General features: G+C 36.8%; 2 protein-coding genes across 2 annotated transcripts; both read left to right on the top strand.

The window, feature by feature from the left end:
* Positions 1–207: 207 nt before the first annotated feature.
* On the top strand, positions 208–2347 carry LOC140139182 (G-protein coupled receptor GRL101-like). The gene is made up of 3 exons (XM_072160962.1): positions 208–242; positions 437–520; positions 1240–2347. Exons 1-3 carry the CDS (start codon positions 208–210, stop codon positions 2345–2347), a joined length of 1227 nt encoding a protein of 408 aa, XP_072017063.1.
* A 3696-nt stretch (positions 2348–6043) lies between these two features.
* LOC140138712 (retinol dehydrogenase 16-like) lies at positions 6044–17292 on the top strand. Its single transcript, XM_072160464.1, has 5 exons — positions 6044–6159; positions 12467–12819; positions 14256–14520; positions 15638–15801; positions 16938–17292. Exons 2-5 carry the CDS (start codon positions 12507–12509, stop codon positions 17159–17161), a joined length of 966 nt encoding a protein of 321 aa, XP_072016565.1. The 5' UTR covers positions 6044–6159; positions 12467–12506; the 3' UTR covers positions 17162–17292.
* Positions 17293–17925: the final 633 nt, after the last annotated feature.

Below are 17925 nucleotides of genomic sequence, written 5' to 3' on the forward strand. Positions count from 1 at the left end.
CTGGAAATAACAGCAATTTTTATGTTTTCGGTTAAAAATTAACATATCTGACAGTTAAATCTTACATTTTGTGAAAAAAACCTATTTTGTATGGAAATGTTATAATGTTACTATACCCAATACTGATGACTGCCATAACATACCGTCACTGATTATTCTGTACTTTACAGGGCATTGTGGAACGTTCCTCTTAACTTGATCAAGTCAATGGCCTTTAATGGACTAGGCACACTTCAGACCATGTAAGTACTTCATGGCTTAATATAATTTGACATAATATTAAAATTGAGATGTGCATTGTCCTGTCTGTTTTTATTTAGGTTTACGAGAATGCATACTAATTATGGTCAATGCTAGTGGATAACTGACTGACCTTCGGTCATATAGCCTGTGCATTTGGTTAAAAGCGAACATTCTATTTCTTTCTCTCATGCAGGGTACTTATTCAGGGTGAAGAAAGATCAGGAGGTTTGAATGTTGAAATTGGTGGATTTGACGGGCTTACATCATTAGAGCTTGCGTAAGTTTGTGTGTTCTTTAAATGAACTCTTGTTCATAGATATGCTTTAATATAGAAGGTGTGGTTGGTTAGAGGCTATTAAAGCACTCATACCATGCATACTGTGACTTCAAAAGACTTCAGTTTGGAAGTATGTTCTGAGCTTTTCTATACGTTCCTTCCCTCCCCACTAACCTGCTTGCTATTCTCTTCTTACATTCTTTTGTTTTCTCTTCACTTTCCTTTTCTATTTGTTATTTTTTACCTTGGTAAAAATAAAAAATGAATAACACGTTACACTATAAACTTGTTTGCGATAAAGATAAAGATTTTCTTTCACGGGTATACCCGGGGGTATACCGTAAAACCTCGTCTAAAGCATATAAAGTGATTTTGATGAAAGCTATATTAAAACGAAGCAGCAATAAATATCCCAATGCAATAGATTGGTCTTACAATAGTACTTGTTTGTATAATATACAATGTACATGTATATGCTTGTATCGGTAATTTATTTGCTAAAACTCCATAATGTTCTAATTTTGTCGATGGATGGCGCCTGAATTAATTGAGCTTTCATCAAAAGCACTCTATATGCTTGTAGGCGAGGTTTTACGGTATATTTGTACGGTGCATGTCCTTTGTTAAAAGATACTCTTTTACACCTTTAGTCTGATTTATAGCATCCGCTTTATTATCAGTAAGGACGGTTCGTTGTTATTTATTATTGTATGTTTCAGGTACGTTGATGACCACAGAATATGTTGCTTTTTCATCAAGACAGTCGACTGTACATCGCTTGAAAAACAATCGCCATTGTTTTCTTGCGGCGAATTGATGCAAAACACGTTCCTACGAGTATCTATGTGGCTTTTGGGCACGAGTGCTGTATTTGGAAATTTCTTCGTCTTCATTTGGCGACTATCGGAGCGAAATCTAAAACGAGAGCACTTTGTTCAATCGTTTTTAGTAATGAATTTAGCAATCTCGGATTGCATGATGGGAATTTACATGCTAATTCTCGCCGGTTATGATTTATATTTTGGTAAACTGTATTTTCAAGTAGCAGACGTTTGGCGGGGAAGTCTTATGTGCAAATTTGCTGGTTTTCTTTCCCTTCTTTCAAGTGAGGCATCAGTTTGTTTACTTGTCCTCATCACACTTGATCGACTTTTTGGCATAGTCTTTCCTTTCAGTCGTTTAAGGCTCGGTCGATTATCAGTCAAAATCATTGTTTGTATAATATGGGTTACTATGGCGATTCTTTCTTTGGCGCCAATTTTATTAACAGATATTACGACAGATTTTTATGGTTTGTCTGATGTCTGTATTGGTCTACCGTTAATTACGCAGCCAACCAATTACGTCATTCATCAAGGTGGTATTCAATCTTCTTTGACGAGCCATCAATTCAGCATCCCTGTTCCACAAGACAGTAAACCAGCGTGGTATTTTTCCATTGTCCTCTTTCTCGGTTTAAATCTAGCATTATTTCTAATTATAATGGTATGTTATATTGCAATGTTCATTCAAGTTAAAGTTTCCTCCAAGACCGTTCACCGTAACACGGAACGGAAAGATGAAATCAAAATGGCGATCAAAATGGCGATCATAGTTGGAACTGATTTTCTCTGTTGGATGCCCATTATCATCATGGGTATTTTATCCCAGACGGGTGCAGTCGTGATTCCCGTATCAGTTTATGCTTGGTCTGCTGTGCTGATTTTGCCAATCAATTCATCTATAAATCCTTATTTGTACACGATTTCGACACTTTTCACTTCTAAAAATTCAAAGAAAAGACCACCCCCTACGACGAAAAAGACGCCTCTGACCAGATCCATTTAAAACGTATTGACCTACTTAAAGAGCCCTTTGCTGATTGACTATTGCCCCCACATTTGGATTAAAGTTAGTATTTGAAATACGAATTTGAAATAAAACGAATGCGTTAATCTGTCATTATTAAGAAGACAAATAAATAGAAATTTTAGCGTACTTCTGATATTTCTAAGTGTTAAGCTTCACGAGGAAGAGTTTTTAAGGCCAACAGCAAAAATTCCCAACTTGCTTGACACAGTCTAAAGCTATAATTCTGAAGTATATTAAAAGGTGAATTAAATATATATATGATTATATCAGTATGCGTTTTATGTCGATGTACACTATTGTTAGTAACTCTGTCCTGCGTCTGATATTCTCGCCAATTTGTTTCTTGCCCCAGGCACTACAAACCCTAGTTACGCCACTGCTTTAGGGGCTGTACAATAATTATGAGCCCTGAGGAGAGGGTAAAATTTGGGGAAAGCAGTTTTTGGCCAGTCAAAAAATAAATAAAAAAAAGGGGAGGGGGGCAATTTTTGGCAAGCCGAGGGGGGGGGCAAACGATTTTTGGCATACATTCATGCGGCGCCTATAAAATAAAAACTCTAAAAAGGCTAAGGTAAACAGTTAGAAAACGCTTAAATATGCAAACTTTCCTGCTCGATTACCTGGGGGGCTCATAATTATTGCACATCCCTTATGCTTTGCGTGCTGGCCATTGAACATAAAAATACAAGTTTCGATATATTTTCTCACAATATCAAGAGCAATCTCAAGAACCACTGAACTAATACTGGGCTTGTTTGTACTCATTTTAATGCATTTTTCATGCTGGATCCATATGTAGTCAGGAAAATGTAGAATTCTGACATTTTTCATTTGTGAAAGTAAATTTTAGACTTGTCTGCAGTCAACACCAGCGTAGAGAGGGTTTTAACTTTTGATATGCAACAAGCTGCTTTTAATGATAAACCGTTGCCTTCATTGAGGTTTTACTTGGAGACTCAAAGTTGACATCAGGTAAAGTTGGCAGTGGCATAGCCAGGGAGAAGGGCCCATCTGTGATTATTTTCCCCTGCATTTTCCCCCTGGATACTCACGGTTGTTTGATAGTATGTAAAACTGCGTCATTTTTAAGAAAAGGTGAACACTGAGGGAGCTATTTATCTTAAATCGTGTTTTCTTCTGTACAAAAACATTAAAACATCAGAAAAAGAGTAATAAATAGCAACACATTTCAAAAAACATTTGATCATGAAATTTTAGGAATAATTTATATTATTTGACTAAATTAAATTAAAAATATAATTAAATAGCGCCCTCAATTTGCACACAAATATATAGATTATAGAATAAAAAATGCCACAAAAAGCAGAAAAAGATGAATAAGTTGGAAAAGAAAGGAAAATTTATGTTAAAAAAGAGCTGGACATGTACAAATTATTGTGATAGTTATTCATATTGTCCAGGTCTAGAATTGAACATTATATTTATTAAATGTTTTGTTAAAAAATGTAATAAATGATCACATCAAACAACCGTGTACTGTCCGCCGTAGTATTTTAGATTTTATTCTTTTTATGAGTTCCTCCCTTGAAAGTCGCCTTTACCTCACCGGCTTAAATAATCAAGCACGAATCACAAGGTTTTATTTAAAACAAACTTATATTGACTATAAAAAGAATAAAAACAGTCCGAAATTCAACACGCGATATTCAAAATTCCCGCGCCGAATTGTCTAAGTGCAATGACGTAATGTTATTTGAGACGTCATTGCACTCGACAATTTCGGCGCCCGGGAATTTTGAATATCACGTGTTGATGTTCGATGTTTTTATTCATTTTTATGGTCACTATGGATTTGTTTTAAATAAAACCACGTGATTCGTGCCGGAGACTTTCTTTAGACGCCACGTCTCGGCTGGTTATATAGCATACTCGGCGCATTTCAAATTTGCCCGGCTCTTCTATAGTTGAATTCAAAGCATTTGGGTCACACTTTGCACATAAACGTGTAATTATTATCGTAAACGAATATTGATATTGTATTTAATAATTAGATAAATATTAACTAATGTAAACTAATACGAATGATAATTGATAATGATGTGGAAAATAAAGACTTATATCTATCTAAAATGTATTAAATTGCGGAATTGTACCGTAAGCAATCACTTTCTCATGATGCTTCCACTGCTATGATTCAGTTTATATCGCAACTCCAGTGTGGCGTAGCTAGGATTTCGGAAGCAGGGGGCATAACTTATAAATGTACCGACGGAAATATTTTTAGCCGACGGAAGTTGAATATTTGTTAATTTTTTTCATGAAGAGCCCCAAAAAAATCAACACTTTCTTCATCAGTAATGGTTGAATTAAATATGTATATGTTTGCTATACCCAAAATATCACATTTGATGATTACACCTCATCCATATCGAGGGCTTAGAGCCAGAACCACCTATATCCATTTGTTTTCTCAATTACAAGTTACTCATTTCGGTAACAGATGGATGGTTAATTCTGCCCTCCATAAGAAAATGTAAGTGACTTTGGGGTATATTCATGTACACTTGCGTCTAACTAACTGTTCAAGTGACCATGCATATACCCCAAAGTCACTTGCATTTATTATGGAGGGCATAATTAACCGTCCATATGTTGCCGAAATGAGTAACATGTAATTGAGAAAACAAATGGACATAAGTGGTTCTGGCTCAAAGCCGGCGATATTTTCCTGGGTAGGCTTGGTCCTCTGTTCACAGGAGGGGTATGAAAAGTAACACGTTTTGAAAAGAAACTCTAATACCTCATAATCATTTGAGACATTAAACAGTGTACTATTTACTTAGAATAATACAGGAGAAAGTAAAACACAGTACACGTACATTATAAAACAAAAATCTAGCTTTTGAAAGTCTACCTTTTGAAAGCATCATAAAACAAATTGAAACAGCATTTCTTTTGCTTACTGTAACTCCTCATAATTTCCCTCGTAATAAAAAACAGATTTTGAAAATCACCTAAAACAAAGATTTTTTTTCAATAAAAGAAAAGCAGTATATTTTGAAACCCTCCCAAACATAAGAATGCTGACTTTTTGTCTACATTCCTATTTTGAAATTCGCGATATAATACACATTTTATGAAAATGATTAAAAATAAATATTTTTGATATTCTCAGTCCTTAAAGTAAACTTTATAAATCTAATAATATGTACTTAAAATGTATGTAGCTGGGATGAAAAGCCGACGATCAATTGAAAATTTTGACCTTTGGTATTGCAGATATGGATTTTTTTCCAAAAAGACCTATTTTTTTGTGTGTTTTGGGGAAAAATCCATATCTTCAATACGATATTAAAGGTCAACATTTTCAATTGATCGTCGGCTTTTCATCCCAGCTACATACAATTTAAGTACATATCATTAGATTTAGAAAGTTTACTTCGAGGACTGTTAAATATCAAAAATTTAAAAAATATCAAATTTTTATAATATGTCATAAAATATGTATTATATCGCGAATTTCAAAAAATTTCAAAAATACTGTCGAAACGTTCATACCAGAACCCTTAATAAAGAAATAATGCACATCATTGAAAATTTACTACATTACAATTGTAAACAAGTGAACAGGCCAGGAATCAAACCATGACCCGACCTTTCAATAGTTGTCAATATTGTTGACCTGGCAACAATTGAAAGGTACGTGCCATATCTTTGTTTCCTGTGCTGTTCATTTTCCCATTTGTAGTTGCTATATTAAGCAGTACATGCACTATGCCTAGGCGATATGCTGTGGTGTGAATCAGCTGCAATACAGTACTGCTTTGGTGAGTATATTTCAATATTTCCTACGAGGCGTATATATATATATATATATATATATATATATATAAAACAATTTTGGCTAAATAATATTCAGCATTTAGTAACTAGTAGTTTCACGCCTCACGGCGATCGTCAGACTATTGCTCTGTTGTTGTTATGATCCTTGATTACGGAACCGAAAAAATATACGCAAAGTAGGCCTACGCGGATAGGCCTACGCATAAAGGCGCGTGGATATGAAACATACGCAAAGTCGACCCACGCGGATAGGCCTACGCGAAATAGATGTGAATTTCGCGCGAAAATTTAATGGCACCGCAAATCAAAAATCAAAACAACAACTTAATTGCGCCTACTTCTTTTTTTTCTTGCGTGGCGACATTTTGAGATAAGTTCGGATTTTTTGTTTAAGAGGGTTTCTTCTGACATTTTTAGAATATAAAGTTTTTCTTCTAGACAAAGATTGCATTGACCGGATTCTCGTCTCATAGCGTTTGATTGCTTAACTATTTCCCAGATGATTTCATAATTGGAATTAGGCCTACTTCTTTTAAGGTTCCAAACATGTTTTGAAAGTTCAGTTTCCTTTTCATATTTCTCGTGTCTGAAGGACTTCGTATGGTTACGGAATCGATCTTTGAACGGTCCTCCTGAAAGTCCTATGTATACTTTAGATTCCACATCAGATGTTACAGTAGCCTTGTACACTATTGCTTCAGTCAAGCATTCTCCACGGAGGGACAATTTGCTTTGATTCTACAGTTGCATTTCCTTGCGGTTTCGGTTTGTTTATGAGTCCTTATTTTGATGACCTTATTATTGTGTGACTTGATTATTGACCTCATATTTTTCATGCAACTGTAGCTAACCTTGGTATTATTGCGATTAAATATCTTGTGCAACTTGTGCCCTCGGGGAAAATGCTTGTTTATCAGTTTGATGAATGTTCCGCCGACATTTGTTTTTACGTTCTTGCTGTAAGGCGGGTTAAACCATATTATCTTCCTTGAGCGGTTCTTCTTCTTTCTCGTTTTCCTGTTGTCTTCTTTGTTGCTGCTGAATTTGATGGATCCGTCGTATCCGCTGGATTTCAGTGCTTCGTTGTAACATGGTGCAGCGTTTTCAAATGTTCTTTGGTTCGATGATAGCCTGTTGATTCTCTTTTCTATGGCGGCAGGGATGTGCTTATACGAAATGGAACATAAGGACTACGACGCGTTACTTACAAACAGCATCACAGCAAAATACAAAGCAGCTGACACCGATATAGTGGACAATATACAGAAGGAATTCCACAGCATCGCTGATAAACTCAACATTAGTGACAGGATTGACAGCACCGCAGAACAACAGGCATTCGTAACTCTAAAAGACCACAAGAGCAACTTCGAGAACAACCCGAAATGTAGACTCATAAATCCTACAAAGACTGAAATAGGCAAGGTGAGCAAACGTATGTTAGATCGCATAAACAATGACATCCGACAGAAAACTAAAGTAAAACAATGGAGAAGCACCAATTCAGTAATAGACTGGTTCACCGATCTTAAAGACAAAGACAAACTCACGTTCATGGTATTCGATGTGGTAGACTTCTACCCATCGATATCTCAGGAATTGCTCCTTAAAACTCTGAACTGGGCCAAAAGGCACACAAGCATCTCAAATGTAGAAAAAGAAACAATACTACATGCAAGAAAATCACTACTGTACGACACAAAGGGCAACCCATGGGTAAAACGTGACACTGATAACGCATTCGACGTGCCCATGGGGGCATACGACGGGGCCGAAGTATGCGAACTAGTAGGCCTTTATATTCTCACCAAAATCGAGAAGGAGCTCGATGCACATCAGGTAGGATTATACAGAGACGATGGTCTCGCAGTGTTAAAGAACCACTCAGGCCCTCAAGCAGATCGTAAACGTAAAAAAAGCAGACGTATATTTCAGTCTCTGAACCTCAAAATAACTGTGGAGACAAACCTGAAATCAGTGAACTACCTCGACATAAACATGAACTTGGCAACCGGCGTGCACCAACCGTACAAGAAACCAAATAATGAGCCAATGTACATTAACAAACAGTCCAACCATCCTCCACAAATCATCAAGCACATCCCTGCCGCCATAGAAAAGAGAATCAACAGGCTATCATCGAACCAAAGAACATTTGAAAACGCTGCACCATGTTACAACGAAGCACTGAAATCCAGCGGATACGACGGATCCATCAAATTCAGCAGCAACAAAGAAGACAACAGGAAAACGAGAAAGAAGAAGAACCGCTCAAGGAAGATAATATGGTTTAACCCGCCTTACAGCAAGAACGTAAAACAAATGTCGGCGGAACATTCATCAAACTGATAAACAAGCATTTTCCCCGAGGGCACAAGTTGCACAAGATATTTAATCGCAATAATACCAAGGTTAGCTACAGTTGCATGAAAAATATGAGGTCAATAATCAAGTCACACAATAATAAGGTCATCAAAATAAGGACTCATAAACAAACCGAAACCGCAAGGAAATGCAACTGTAGAATCAAAGCAAATTGTCCCCTCCGTGGAGAATGCTTGACTGAAGCAATAGTGTACAAGGCTACTGTAACATCTGATGTGGAATCTAAAGTATACATAGGACTTTCAGGAGGACCGTTCAAAGATCGATTCCGTAACCATACGAAGTCCTTCAGACACGAGAAATATGAAAAGGAAACTGAACTTTCAAAACATGTTTGGAACCTTAAAAGAAGTAGGCCTAATTCCAATTATGAAATCATCTGGGAAATAGTTAAGCAATCAAACGCTATGAGACGAGAATCCGGTCAATGCAATCTTTGTCTAGAAGAAAAACTTTATATTCTAAAAATGTCAGAAGAAACCCTCTTAAACAAAAAATCCGAACTTATCTCAAAATGTCGCCACGCAAGAAAAAAGAAGTAGGCGCAATTAAGTTGTTGTTTTGATTTTTGATTTGCGGTGCCATTAAATTTTCGCGCGAAATTCACATCTATTTCGCGTAGGCCTATCCGCGTGGGTCGACTTTGCGTATGTTTCATATCCACGCGCCTTTATGCGTAGGCCTATCCGCGTAGGCCTACTTTGCGTATATTTTTTTCGGTTCCGTAATCAAGGATCATAACAACAACAGAGCAATAGTCTGACGATCGCCGTGAGGCGTGAAACTACTAGTTACTAAATGCTGAATATTATTTAGCCAAAATTGTTTTATTAAATTAGCTCTACCTTGTTAAAAATTGGTATTGAGCACTGTGAAACGACTATCGAGTGACTATTTATGTTATATATATATATATATATATGGGTCAATTCCAGCCAAAGCGGGCCAAAATTCTCTCTGGGGGCCATTTTGAAAATGTTTTCCTTTCAATTCTAGACTTATCAAATGAGACGATCATGTCTAGTGAATCATCAGGTGGAAGTGCCATCGGATTGAAAAATAACTTTTCTTGCTAGACCAAATAAAGTGTTAAATGCGCATATGCATGTTACCCACGAATTCAAGCATTTTTCACCTGTTGTACACCATAAAAGTTGACTTTCTTTAATATCTTTTAATATTTTATGTGTGACTCATATACACTAGAAATCGGTGAAGACTTTGAACGTAAAATAGAATTTTATTACATATATCTATACAGAAATATTTTGGTTATTACAAATTTTAAGAAAGAACCAGGTGTACAGTTAAGACTGTGTCAATTCTTCGAACTCTTTCCAAAGTGGCTGTCATTTAACATTACTGTATTATTTCGAAAGATTAGAATAAATGCTTCATATAAATATAAAGTTAGATTTTGTATCTCGTCGCAGGATGAGGATCTCGGATGGATTCGTGGGTAACAGCGTCTGGAAAATAGCAATTCCTATTAATTTTTTAAATAAAATAAAAAATACTTTTCCGTATGTCAATAATTCAGGCTGCAATGGCACTAAAATGAATTTTAATCAAAATACAGACTACATGGAATATTTAGAATGGATCATTATGGCATTTTGGGTATAAACATTTTGAGAATAATGAAGTTGCCAAATTCAAATAGACAGAGCAAACAGTTTTATATTATTATTTTAGTAAAATCATTCCATCTTTTCATGCAGCAATATTCTATTAACTCGTGTTTGACAGTTCCTATGAACTAAAACACTATCAATACATTGTTAACTATAATTTAAGTAGGGATTCGTGGGTAACCAAAATGTTCGTGGGTAACACATATTTGAAGGTATGTATTGGTAAGCGGCAAAATAGAAAATATTACAGAAGGTTGGAAACCACCATGCGGTTATTCCTCCATTGTGTTTCAATGATTCCCGTTTCTCTAACCAATTGCATTTACCCAAAAATGGTAATTTAGGATAATCAATCAAAACTTCATGATGCAGCTTCAGTATACCTTCAAGAGGACGCTATTAAACAGGACTGTTTTGGAACCTATTTCGCATGTTTTCAAAATGTTAAGATGCATAAGAAACATATAATTTACGAGTAAATCCTTGGATTCGTGGGTAACGCCGAATTCGTGGGTAAAGCTATAAGTACTATAGTACCGTTTGGGGTTTGCGTTTCTTAGGTGTATAAACTGTAAGTACTGTCAAAATTAAAGCATACCCATGGCTTGAATATGTGCTGATTTAAACTTAAAATAAACAATCTCCTTATTTTTCAAGGTTAGCATCTATTCGGGATTCGTGGGTAACAAAAGTTTAAACCGTCGTAGATTCTTTTTAAAGCGGTGAACGTATTTTTACGATTTACAATTTTAAGCGCTTGTCAAACTAAATTCAGTGTCCAAAGTCATTAAATGTTAATTTAAGTTATGGCAATTATATTTGCTGGACTCGTGGGTAACAGTTGATACGTGGGTAACGTCAAATTTGATTTTATGGAATTTTATGGGTAAAACGTATTTGCATAAAATAATCACTTGGACCTCAGAATTATAGAACGAAACTTCGTTTCATGATATAGTCATTTATGGCATATTCACTTAACATTTTTCAGAACGATCATTTTATTTTTGATACGCGGGTAACAAAATTATTAGCCAAATTGACTTAATGGCCTCTAGAGTCCACAAACTTTGGTGGAATTCAATCGTTTTACATATGATGAGAGATCATGCAAACGTCTTTCTAACGGTAATAATTTCATTTTGATTGAAGGACATTCAATGACATATATGGTGCTTTATCTTTGAATTCGTGGGTAACGCCAATTCATTTAAGTTATCATAACTTGTCCCCTGGTATGACTTGCTAGTAAAGGCCTATATGCACAAAGAGAGCACATTGGACGTGACATGATATGCTCCATCAATAACGTGATTTCCTTTATTAATGACATTTTAAAGTGGAAAGTTAACATAGAGAGAATTTTGTCCCGCTTTCGCTGGAATTGACCATATACGAATTTTAAAAATCGACAACTATGGTCAGCGAAACTATGTAAATAATTTTAATACGTGAGAATATGCCAACATGTTCTTTATGTCATACATGTAAAAGACAGTATCGCAAATTTGTCACTATTGTGTCAATTATACTCAATGTTAGTGATTGAGGGTAGCTAAAATACTACTGCCCTCTATAGTTGACCTAATTAACTGTGAATATCGTGAATAATAATAGTAATATCGAATATGATGCGATTTACTCCGTTAAGCTTAAGTACGATTCCATTTCGAATCACAGGATTTACACAAGTATATTTCCTCTTATTTTTAATTAAGTACATTATATTAAAGCTAGGTAAACTATAATGTGATGGTGCTAAGTAATTACTAAGTTTAGTAAGTACAAAATTGTGTCACAATATTACACAATTTCTCAATTATTATTTTACAAAAAGTAAAAGCGAAACTTGGGAATGGGTTGGGAATAAACAACAACGTTGTGCTCCAGACGGCAGAATAACCAGCATTCCAATACTAAGCGGTATACTACCTATACCGTAAATGTTCGTCTAATGGTGCTATGGGCTCCCATGACGTAACCTAAAAGTACCCTCCCGTAAAATTCTCACCAACAAATAAGGGCCCGCAACCTTAATTCTTGTTGAGATTTCAGAGAAGGGAGCTCCCTATTTACACATCAGTGATATTATTGTTATAACTGACTTCGTTATAGAGAACTATTTTAGACATTGCTGTCCCTTATAAATGTAAAGACAGCAATCAAATGGGAGGAAAATTTCATCGGCTTATCCCTGATAATTATATTTTCACTATATTTTCCAACTGTTAACGTATTGAAGATCCTTAATATAATTATTTTTTCTCTGTAGAATCTTAGACCGGTTTTGGATTTCAGCTTCACGTAATATAATGTTGCTCTTTATTGCTTTAACCATTGCTGCAATTTGTCTGACTTTTTGGATTTTGGATAAGTTTAAAATCAACCCAAAAGACCGCTATATTCTTATCACTGGTTGTGATACTGGAATTGGTAATACATTAGCAAAGAGCCTCGACAAGAAGGGGTGCTATGTGTTTGCAACATGTCTGACGTCAGAGGGAGCAGAATCTTTGCAAAAGGTGTCTTCTGATCGTCTGTACGCCATTAACATGGATATTACTAACAGTGACAGTATCAAAACTGCATTTGACACAGTGGAAAAAATTATGTTGGAAAAAAATGGTGAGTAAAGACTAGAAACAATTATTTTAGAAAGGTCATGGGGATATATTTCAATAAAAAACAGGAAAATTCTGAAAAGAAGAAAAAATGCCTATAATATGCCAAAATGCTCAAAAATGGGCTAAAAAGAAATAAAAAGAAAACCTCGGAAATTTGGGCAAAAGGAGTTCCTGTTAAAAAAGGAAAATTCCGATGCCTGTCTATTGCATGTCATAATAATAATGGTGGCATATTTTATCTTGCTGGAAGTATACAGGTAAAGAGACCATAACTGAAAACTTTATTAAAGGTTAATGCACAGTGCACAGCGTGGTTAGTAATGCTATTCACGGCCAGCACTCAACTCCGAAATGTAATATAAATTATTCAAAGTCAGTTATGTTTCATTCTTGTTTTCTTTAACAAAGAAAAGAGAAGAAGAAAAAAGCCGAATGATTTATAGTGCGCTACACGCACAGCGCCTAGACGTTGATCCATAAGCCTCAGCAGACTTTACAGGTTGTCGCTGACCACTACGTCCCTACATCATTCCATAAACCATTTAACAACAACTCAGGAACTAGAAGCGCATACTCTAGACATTCCAGAATTGACCATCGCAGCCAGGATCAACTGGCTGCGATGGTCAGCCTATAGACCTTTTTCCCTCTTTCCCATCATGCACTATTCCAGGGGGGTATGAGTGTCGCAAACTACATCATCTCCCCGGGGGAGTACAGAGTTAAGTTCATTGCATTCTGGAATACGGACATTTCGGCTGGTGCCTTCATCACAAAAAAGGAATCCCCGATAATCACGATAATGGCGCCGCGATCACTCTTACCTTTCGGGGCAAAAACAACATATTTATGCCTTATGGACATGGTGTCCTCAGCCAAAAAAGTTTCCTGCTATTGAAACCTAACTTTGTATACATTTTATAGACCTAATGGTGAAAAACTAATGAAGGGACACGCAGTGATATTTTGTCGGCGTCCGTTTCACTTTTTTTTCGGAGATGAAAATAAGACGTAAACATAAATCTCTTACACAGATGTTCTGCATCGCTCCGTAACTGCATCACTCGTGTATTCAATAATTACATAATTAGTAACATCGATGGCCTTTACGATAATCCGCATATATGGAATCAGTATGCCCATATTAAGACAAAATAATTGCAAAGGCCTGGCAAAGACCATCGGATGCACACGATCTATGAGGTTGATGAACTACGTCATACCCCCCTGGAATAGTGCATTGTGGGATAGAGGGAAAAAGGTCTATAGAGGTCACAATTACCAGTTCTTTATCCAGGGGAATTTCAAGCTAACTAAATGTTTCCACGAGAGCATACTAAACCATTGCCAGGGCTCGCACCCGCAACCTCTCGCACCATAGTCGAACGCCTTGTTGATCGAACTAACTTGACTGCTATTACATAACATTAATTTCAGCGACCCTTTGGGGTCTGGTTAACAATGCCGGTGTTCCCGGATATCCAGGCTTCTATGATTGGTGGCCAAGAGAAGTATATCGTAGAATAATTGACGTTAACCTCCTCGGACCTATAGAGGTCACCAATGTGTTCCTGCCCCTGATAAGGTCAAAGGGCAAAGGTCGTATTGTTAATGCTTCAAGTGGGGTTGCATTGACGCCATTTTCTTGCAGTGGCTATTCAATGTCAAAATGTGCACTGGAGGCATTCTCAGATTGCTTAAGGTAAGTATTGATACCTTATGCTAGTTTCACACTTTCCCACCGCTTTGCTGCTCTGACGACAATTTTGCTTCACTGCGCAGTCGCAGCAGAAACGCTAGCGGTGATCAGCGGCAAGCCGATATATCGATCACTCCATCGCTTTGCCCAAAGCGGCAGATCGCTAGGAGTTGAATTCAAGTCAACTCGTGAACGGTGCCCTTCTGACGTATGAGAACCGCATGCGACTTTTGCCAATGAGCACATAGCGGTGCTGAGCGACTACATTGGCTTTCAGAGTGACTCCGCTGCCGCTCAATGGCGTGCCGTCTCGCTTTCAGAAAAAATGCAAGCGGCATGATGAAGCGTCACGCGTCAAAAGTGGTTCATAATAATAATCAAACGAAAATACAAATAACCCGAAACTAAATTTATAAGAGAAAAAAACTACTGTATGAAAACAAAAATTGTAGCGTCATATCAGTGTTATGGATTGAAACTCACCCGAGATCCATCAATTATTTATTCTGGTGAAAGATATAATTTCACACCATAATAGAGGACCGCGGGATGCCTCGAAGTTTCACGGGGAAAGACTCGCTGAATACACGAAAAGAAAAGCTGGATTACAAAATATAACTTCACAATAATCTTTAATTTCGCATCATCAAAGCAACAAAGTATCACAACGTAATATAGATTACGGATTGAGTACGCTTGCGGTCTGTCTCCTTCTGTAACTAGCTATCGACTGCACAAGATCGCAGGCGAGCGTGATTGATGAGAGAAAGACCGCGGAGCGATATATTTAAATGATTGAAAAATAGAAAGAAAATAGCGCCATAACATCAGTAAGCAAGAGAGAAAATAGAATTCAACACATTGTATTTAGCGACATGTCAGCTATGTGGTTGGTCAATGCTGCACTGGTCCGATTTCAGACACATTGTAAGACTTTAGGCTCGCAAATCAACAACAGGTATTGCCACTGATTGATGTTGAAGTCCGCAGCGATTTTCACGGGCTTTTGTCCCGTCTTATTTTGAATACTGTATATAGGAGGGCAGAAGTACCCTCGCCAGGTCTATGTGCAGGAACATTTTCTGCTAATTAATATATCATATCTTGTTTGGCTTTTTAGACACCAACTGTGCTACACTTATATTTCTGTGCACATGATCGAACCAACGTACTTCCTTACTCACATGACAGATGCTACAATGAAATCCGATAAGATAGAAATGTCTTGGAACCAAATGACTCAGAGTCAACGGGACTATTACGGAAGAAGTTGTATAGACCAAAGTTAGTATTTACCCTTTTTATAGATTTGCTATATTTACATAGGAACATAAATTTCCTTTGAACAAAACCAAATATTTTACTCGCTATTGACAGTTTCGCCTATCATGGTTGATGGGCATTTATCAGAATGATGTTGGTAGATCCTTACTTCCAGTAGTACGAGGACCCAACGTCATAGAGACGAGAGGGCCCACTACATACTAAATTCACGCGTATGATCCTCTCCTGACTGTAAATACACCCTCTACAGTCGGGGTACGTCCTACTCAAAATAAGGATCTACCACAACATCATTCTGATGATGCCTATCGACCATGATAGGCGAAACTGTCAATAGTGAGTAAAATATTTGGTTTTGTTCAAAGGAATGGTAGATCCTTACTTTGAGTAGGACGTACCTACTGGAAGTAAGGATCTACCAACATCATTCTGATGATGCCCATCAACCATGATAGGCGAAACTGTCAATAGTGAGTAAAATAGTTGGTTTTGTTCAAAAGAAATTTATCTTACTGTAAATCTACAAACCTGATGAATCTATTCAGTAATATATTTACATAGATACACTAACCCTTCTAGCATTTGTCTAGTGTATCAGTCTGTTGTTAATTATCCATTGTTAAGGAGGTTATCAGCGTTAACCAATAATAATTACCGTGTTCCGAAGAAAGCACTGTTTTAGGACGTAACATGATAAAAGACGCATAATATCCGTTCCAAACCATAAATTACATTTTAGTATTACTTAATGGTTATACAATGTAGTTGAAAAATAAGCATTTGTTCGCAACACATAAAAGTTGCTCATCTGAAGTGTTTAGTCGTTAAATCTACCTTTTGAAGCGGAATGATCTGATCGATTTGATGACTCCTGACTTGTAGCGTCAGAACTGGAGTAGACTCTTGATAACGTGTAACACCTCGTCCTTATACAGAGAAGGCTGGTTAGCCCAGATATGTACCGTGGTTCTTTTTCGAGGATGTGATGTTCTGTGGACTCTATGTGTATGTGTAGTGAGAAATGCCTTGGACAAGATTGAACTAGGCCGATATGCTCAAGATTGAATAATTATTGTTTAGATGCTATTCCTATTCCCATATTGATCATAATCATAATGCTTTCCTTCATTTCCTAGTTATTGAGCTCACCAAACAAGAACAACAAGTTTCCGATCCTAACCTACACCTTGTGTCAGATGCTATGGAGCATGCGCTGTTTGGATGGTTTCCATGGAGACGGTATCCTATTGGAGGATTAGTGAAATATGTTGCACGACCTGCGAGCGTTTTACCGGCTTTCATTGTTGACTATTTGAGGAGAGTAATAGTTCCATTACCCAAACCTCAGGGTTGCCATTAACTCCGTAGCAGCATATTAGTTTGAAGGTTCATTAACTCTCTTCAATTCAATCATGTCGTCTGCAGTCGAGACATGATTCAATTTTTTTTAAAATTAAAATTGTCAGAAATGTAAATGTTCGTGACCATATTTGGAATATTTGGAATCAGCATGATAATTGCATTAAACTGAGTACAAACAAGCCTAGTATTGGTTGAGTAGTTCTTAAGATAGCTCTTGATATTTTGAGAAAAAAAATTCAAAACTTGAACTTTTTCCGTTGAAGCGCATGGCTAGCAGGCAGAGCATTAAGCCGCAATAGGTTCAAGTTGGGGTTTAGGGTATTGTTTATAGATTAGAATTAGGGATAAGGTTGAGGTAGCCCTACCACAGGGCCTTTTTTTACACACTATATATTCCAAGACACCATGCTATATTGAGAACTGCTAAAAACAAAGTGACATCTCACAACTCACTAACCGCTGTCCGCGTTCCAAAAAACGTGTAAGATTATACGTGTAACCTTACACGTGTAAGATGCTATCTTACACGCGTAAGATTGCATCTTATGCGTGTAAGGTCGCATCTTATACGTCTTAGAATCTAGCGGGATGCTTAAATTGACGAATCATATAAAGAACCCATATTTAAACCCCAAACAACCTATCATCTTACGCGTATTCATCTTCGACCAATGAAATCTCGCCATAGCATTTCTTATACGCGTAAGAATTGCTTATTAGGATGGACGGTATTCCGATTTGACTGGTACGACGAGTGCTAAA

The sequence above is a fragment of the Amphiura filiformis genome, chromosome 18 (assembly GCF_039555335.1).
Source record: "Amphiura filiformis chromosome 18, Afil_fr2py, whole genome shotgun sequence".
NCBI lineage: Eukaryota > Metazoa > Echinodermata > Ophiuroidea > Amphilepidida > Amphiuridae > Amphiura > Amphiura filiformis.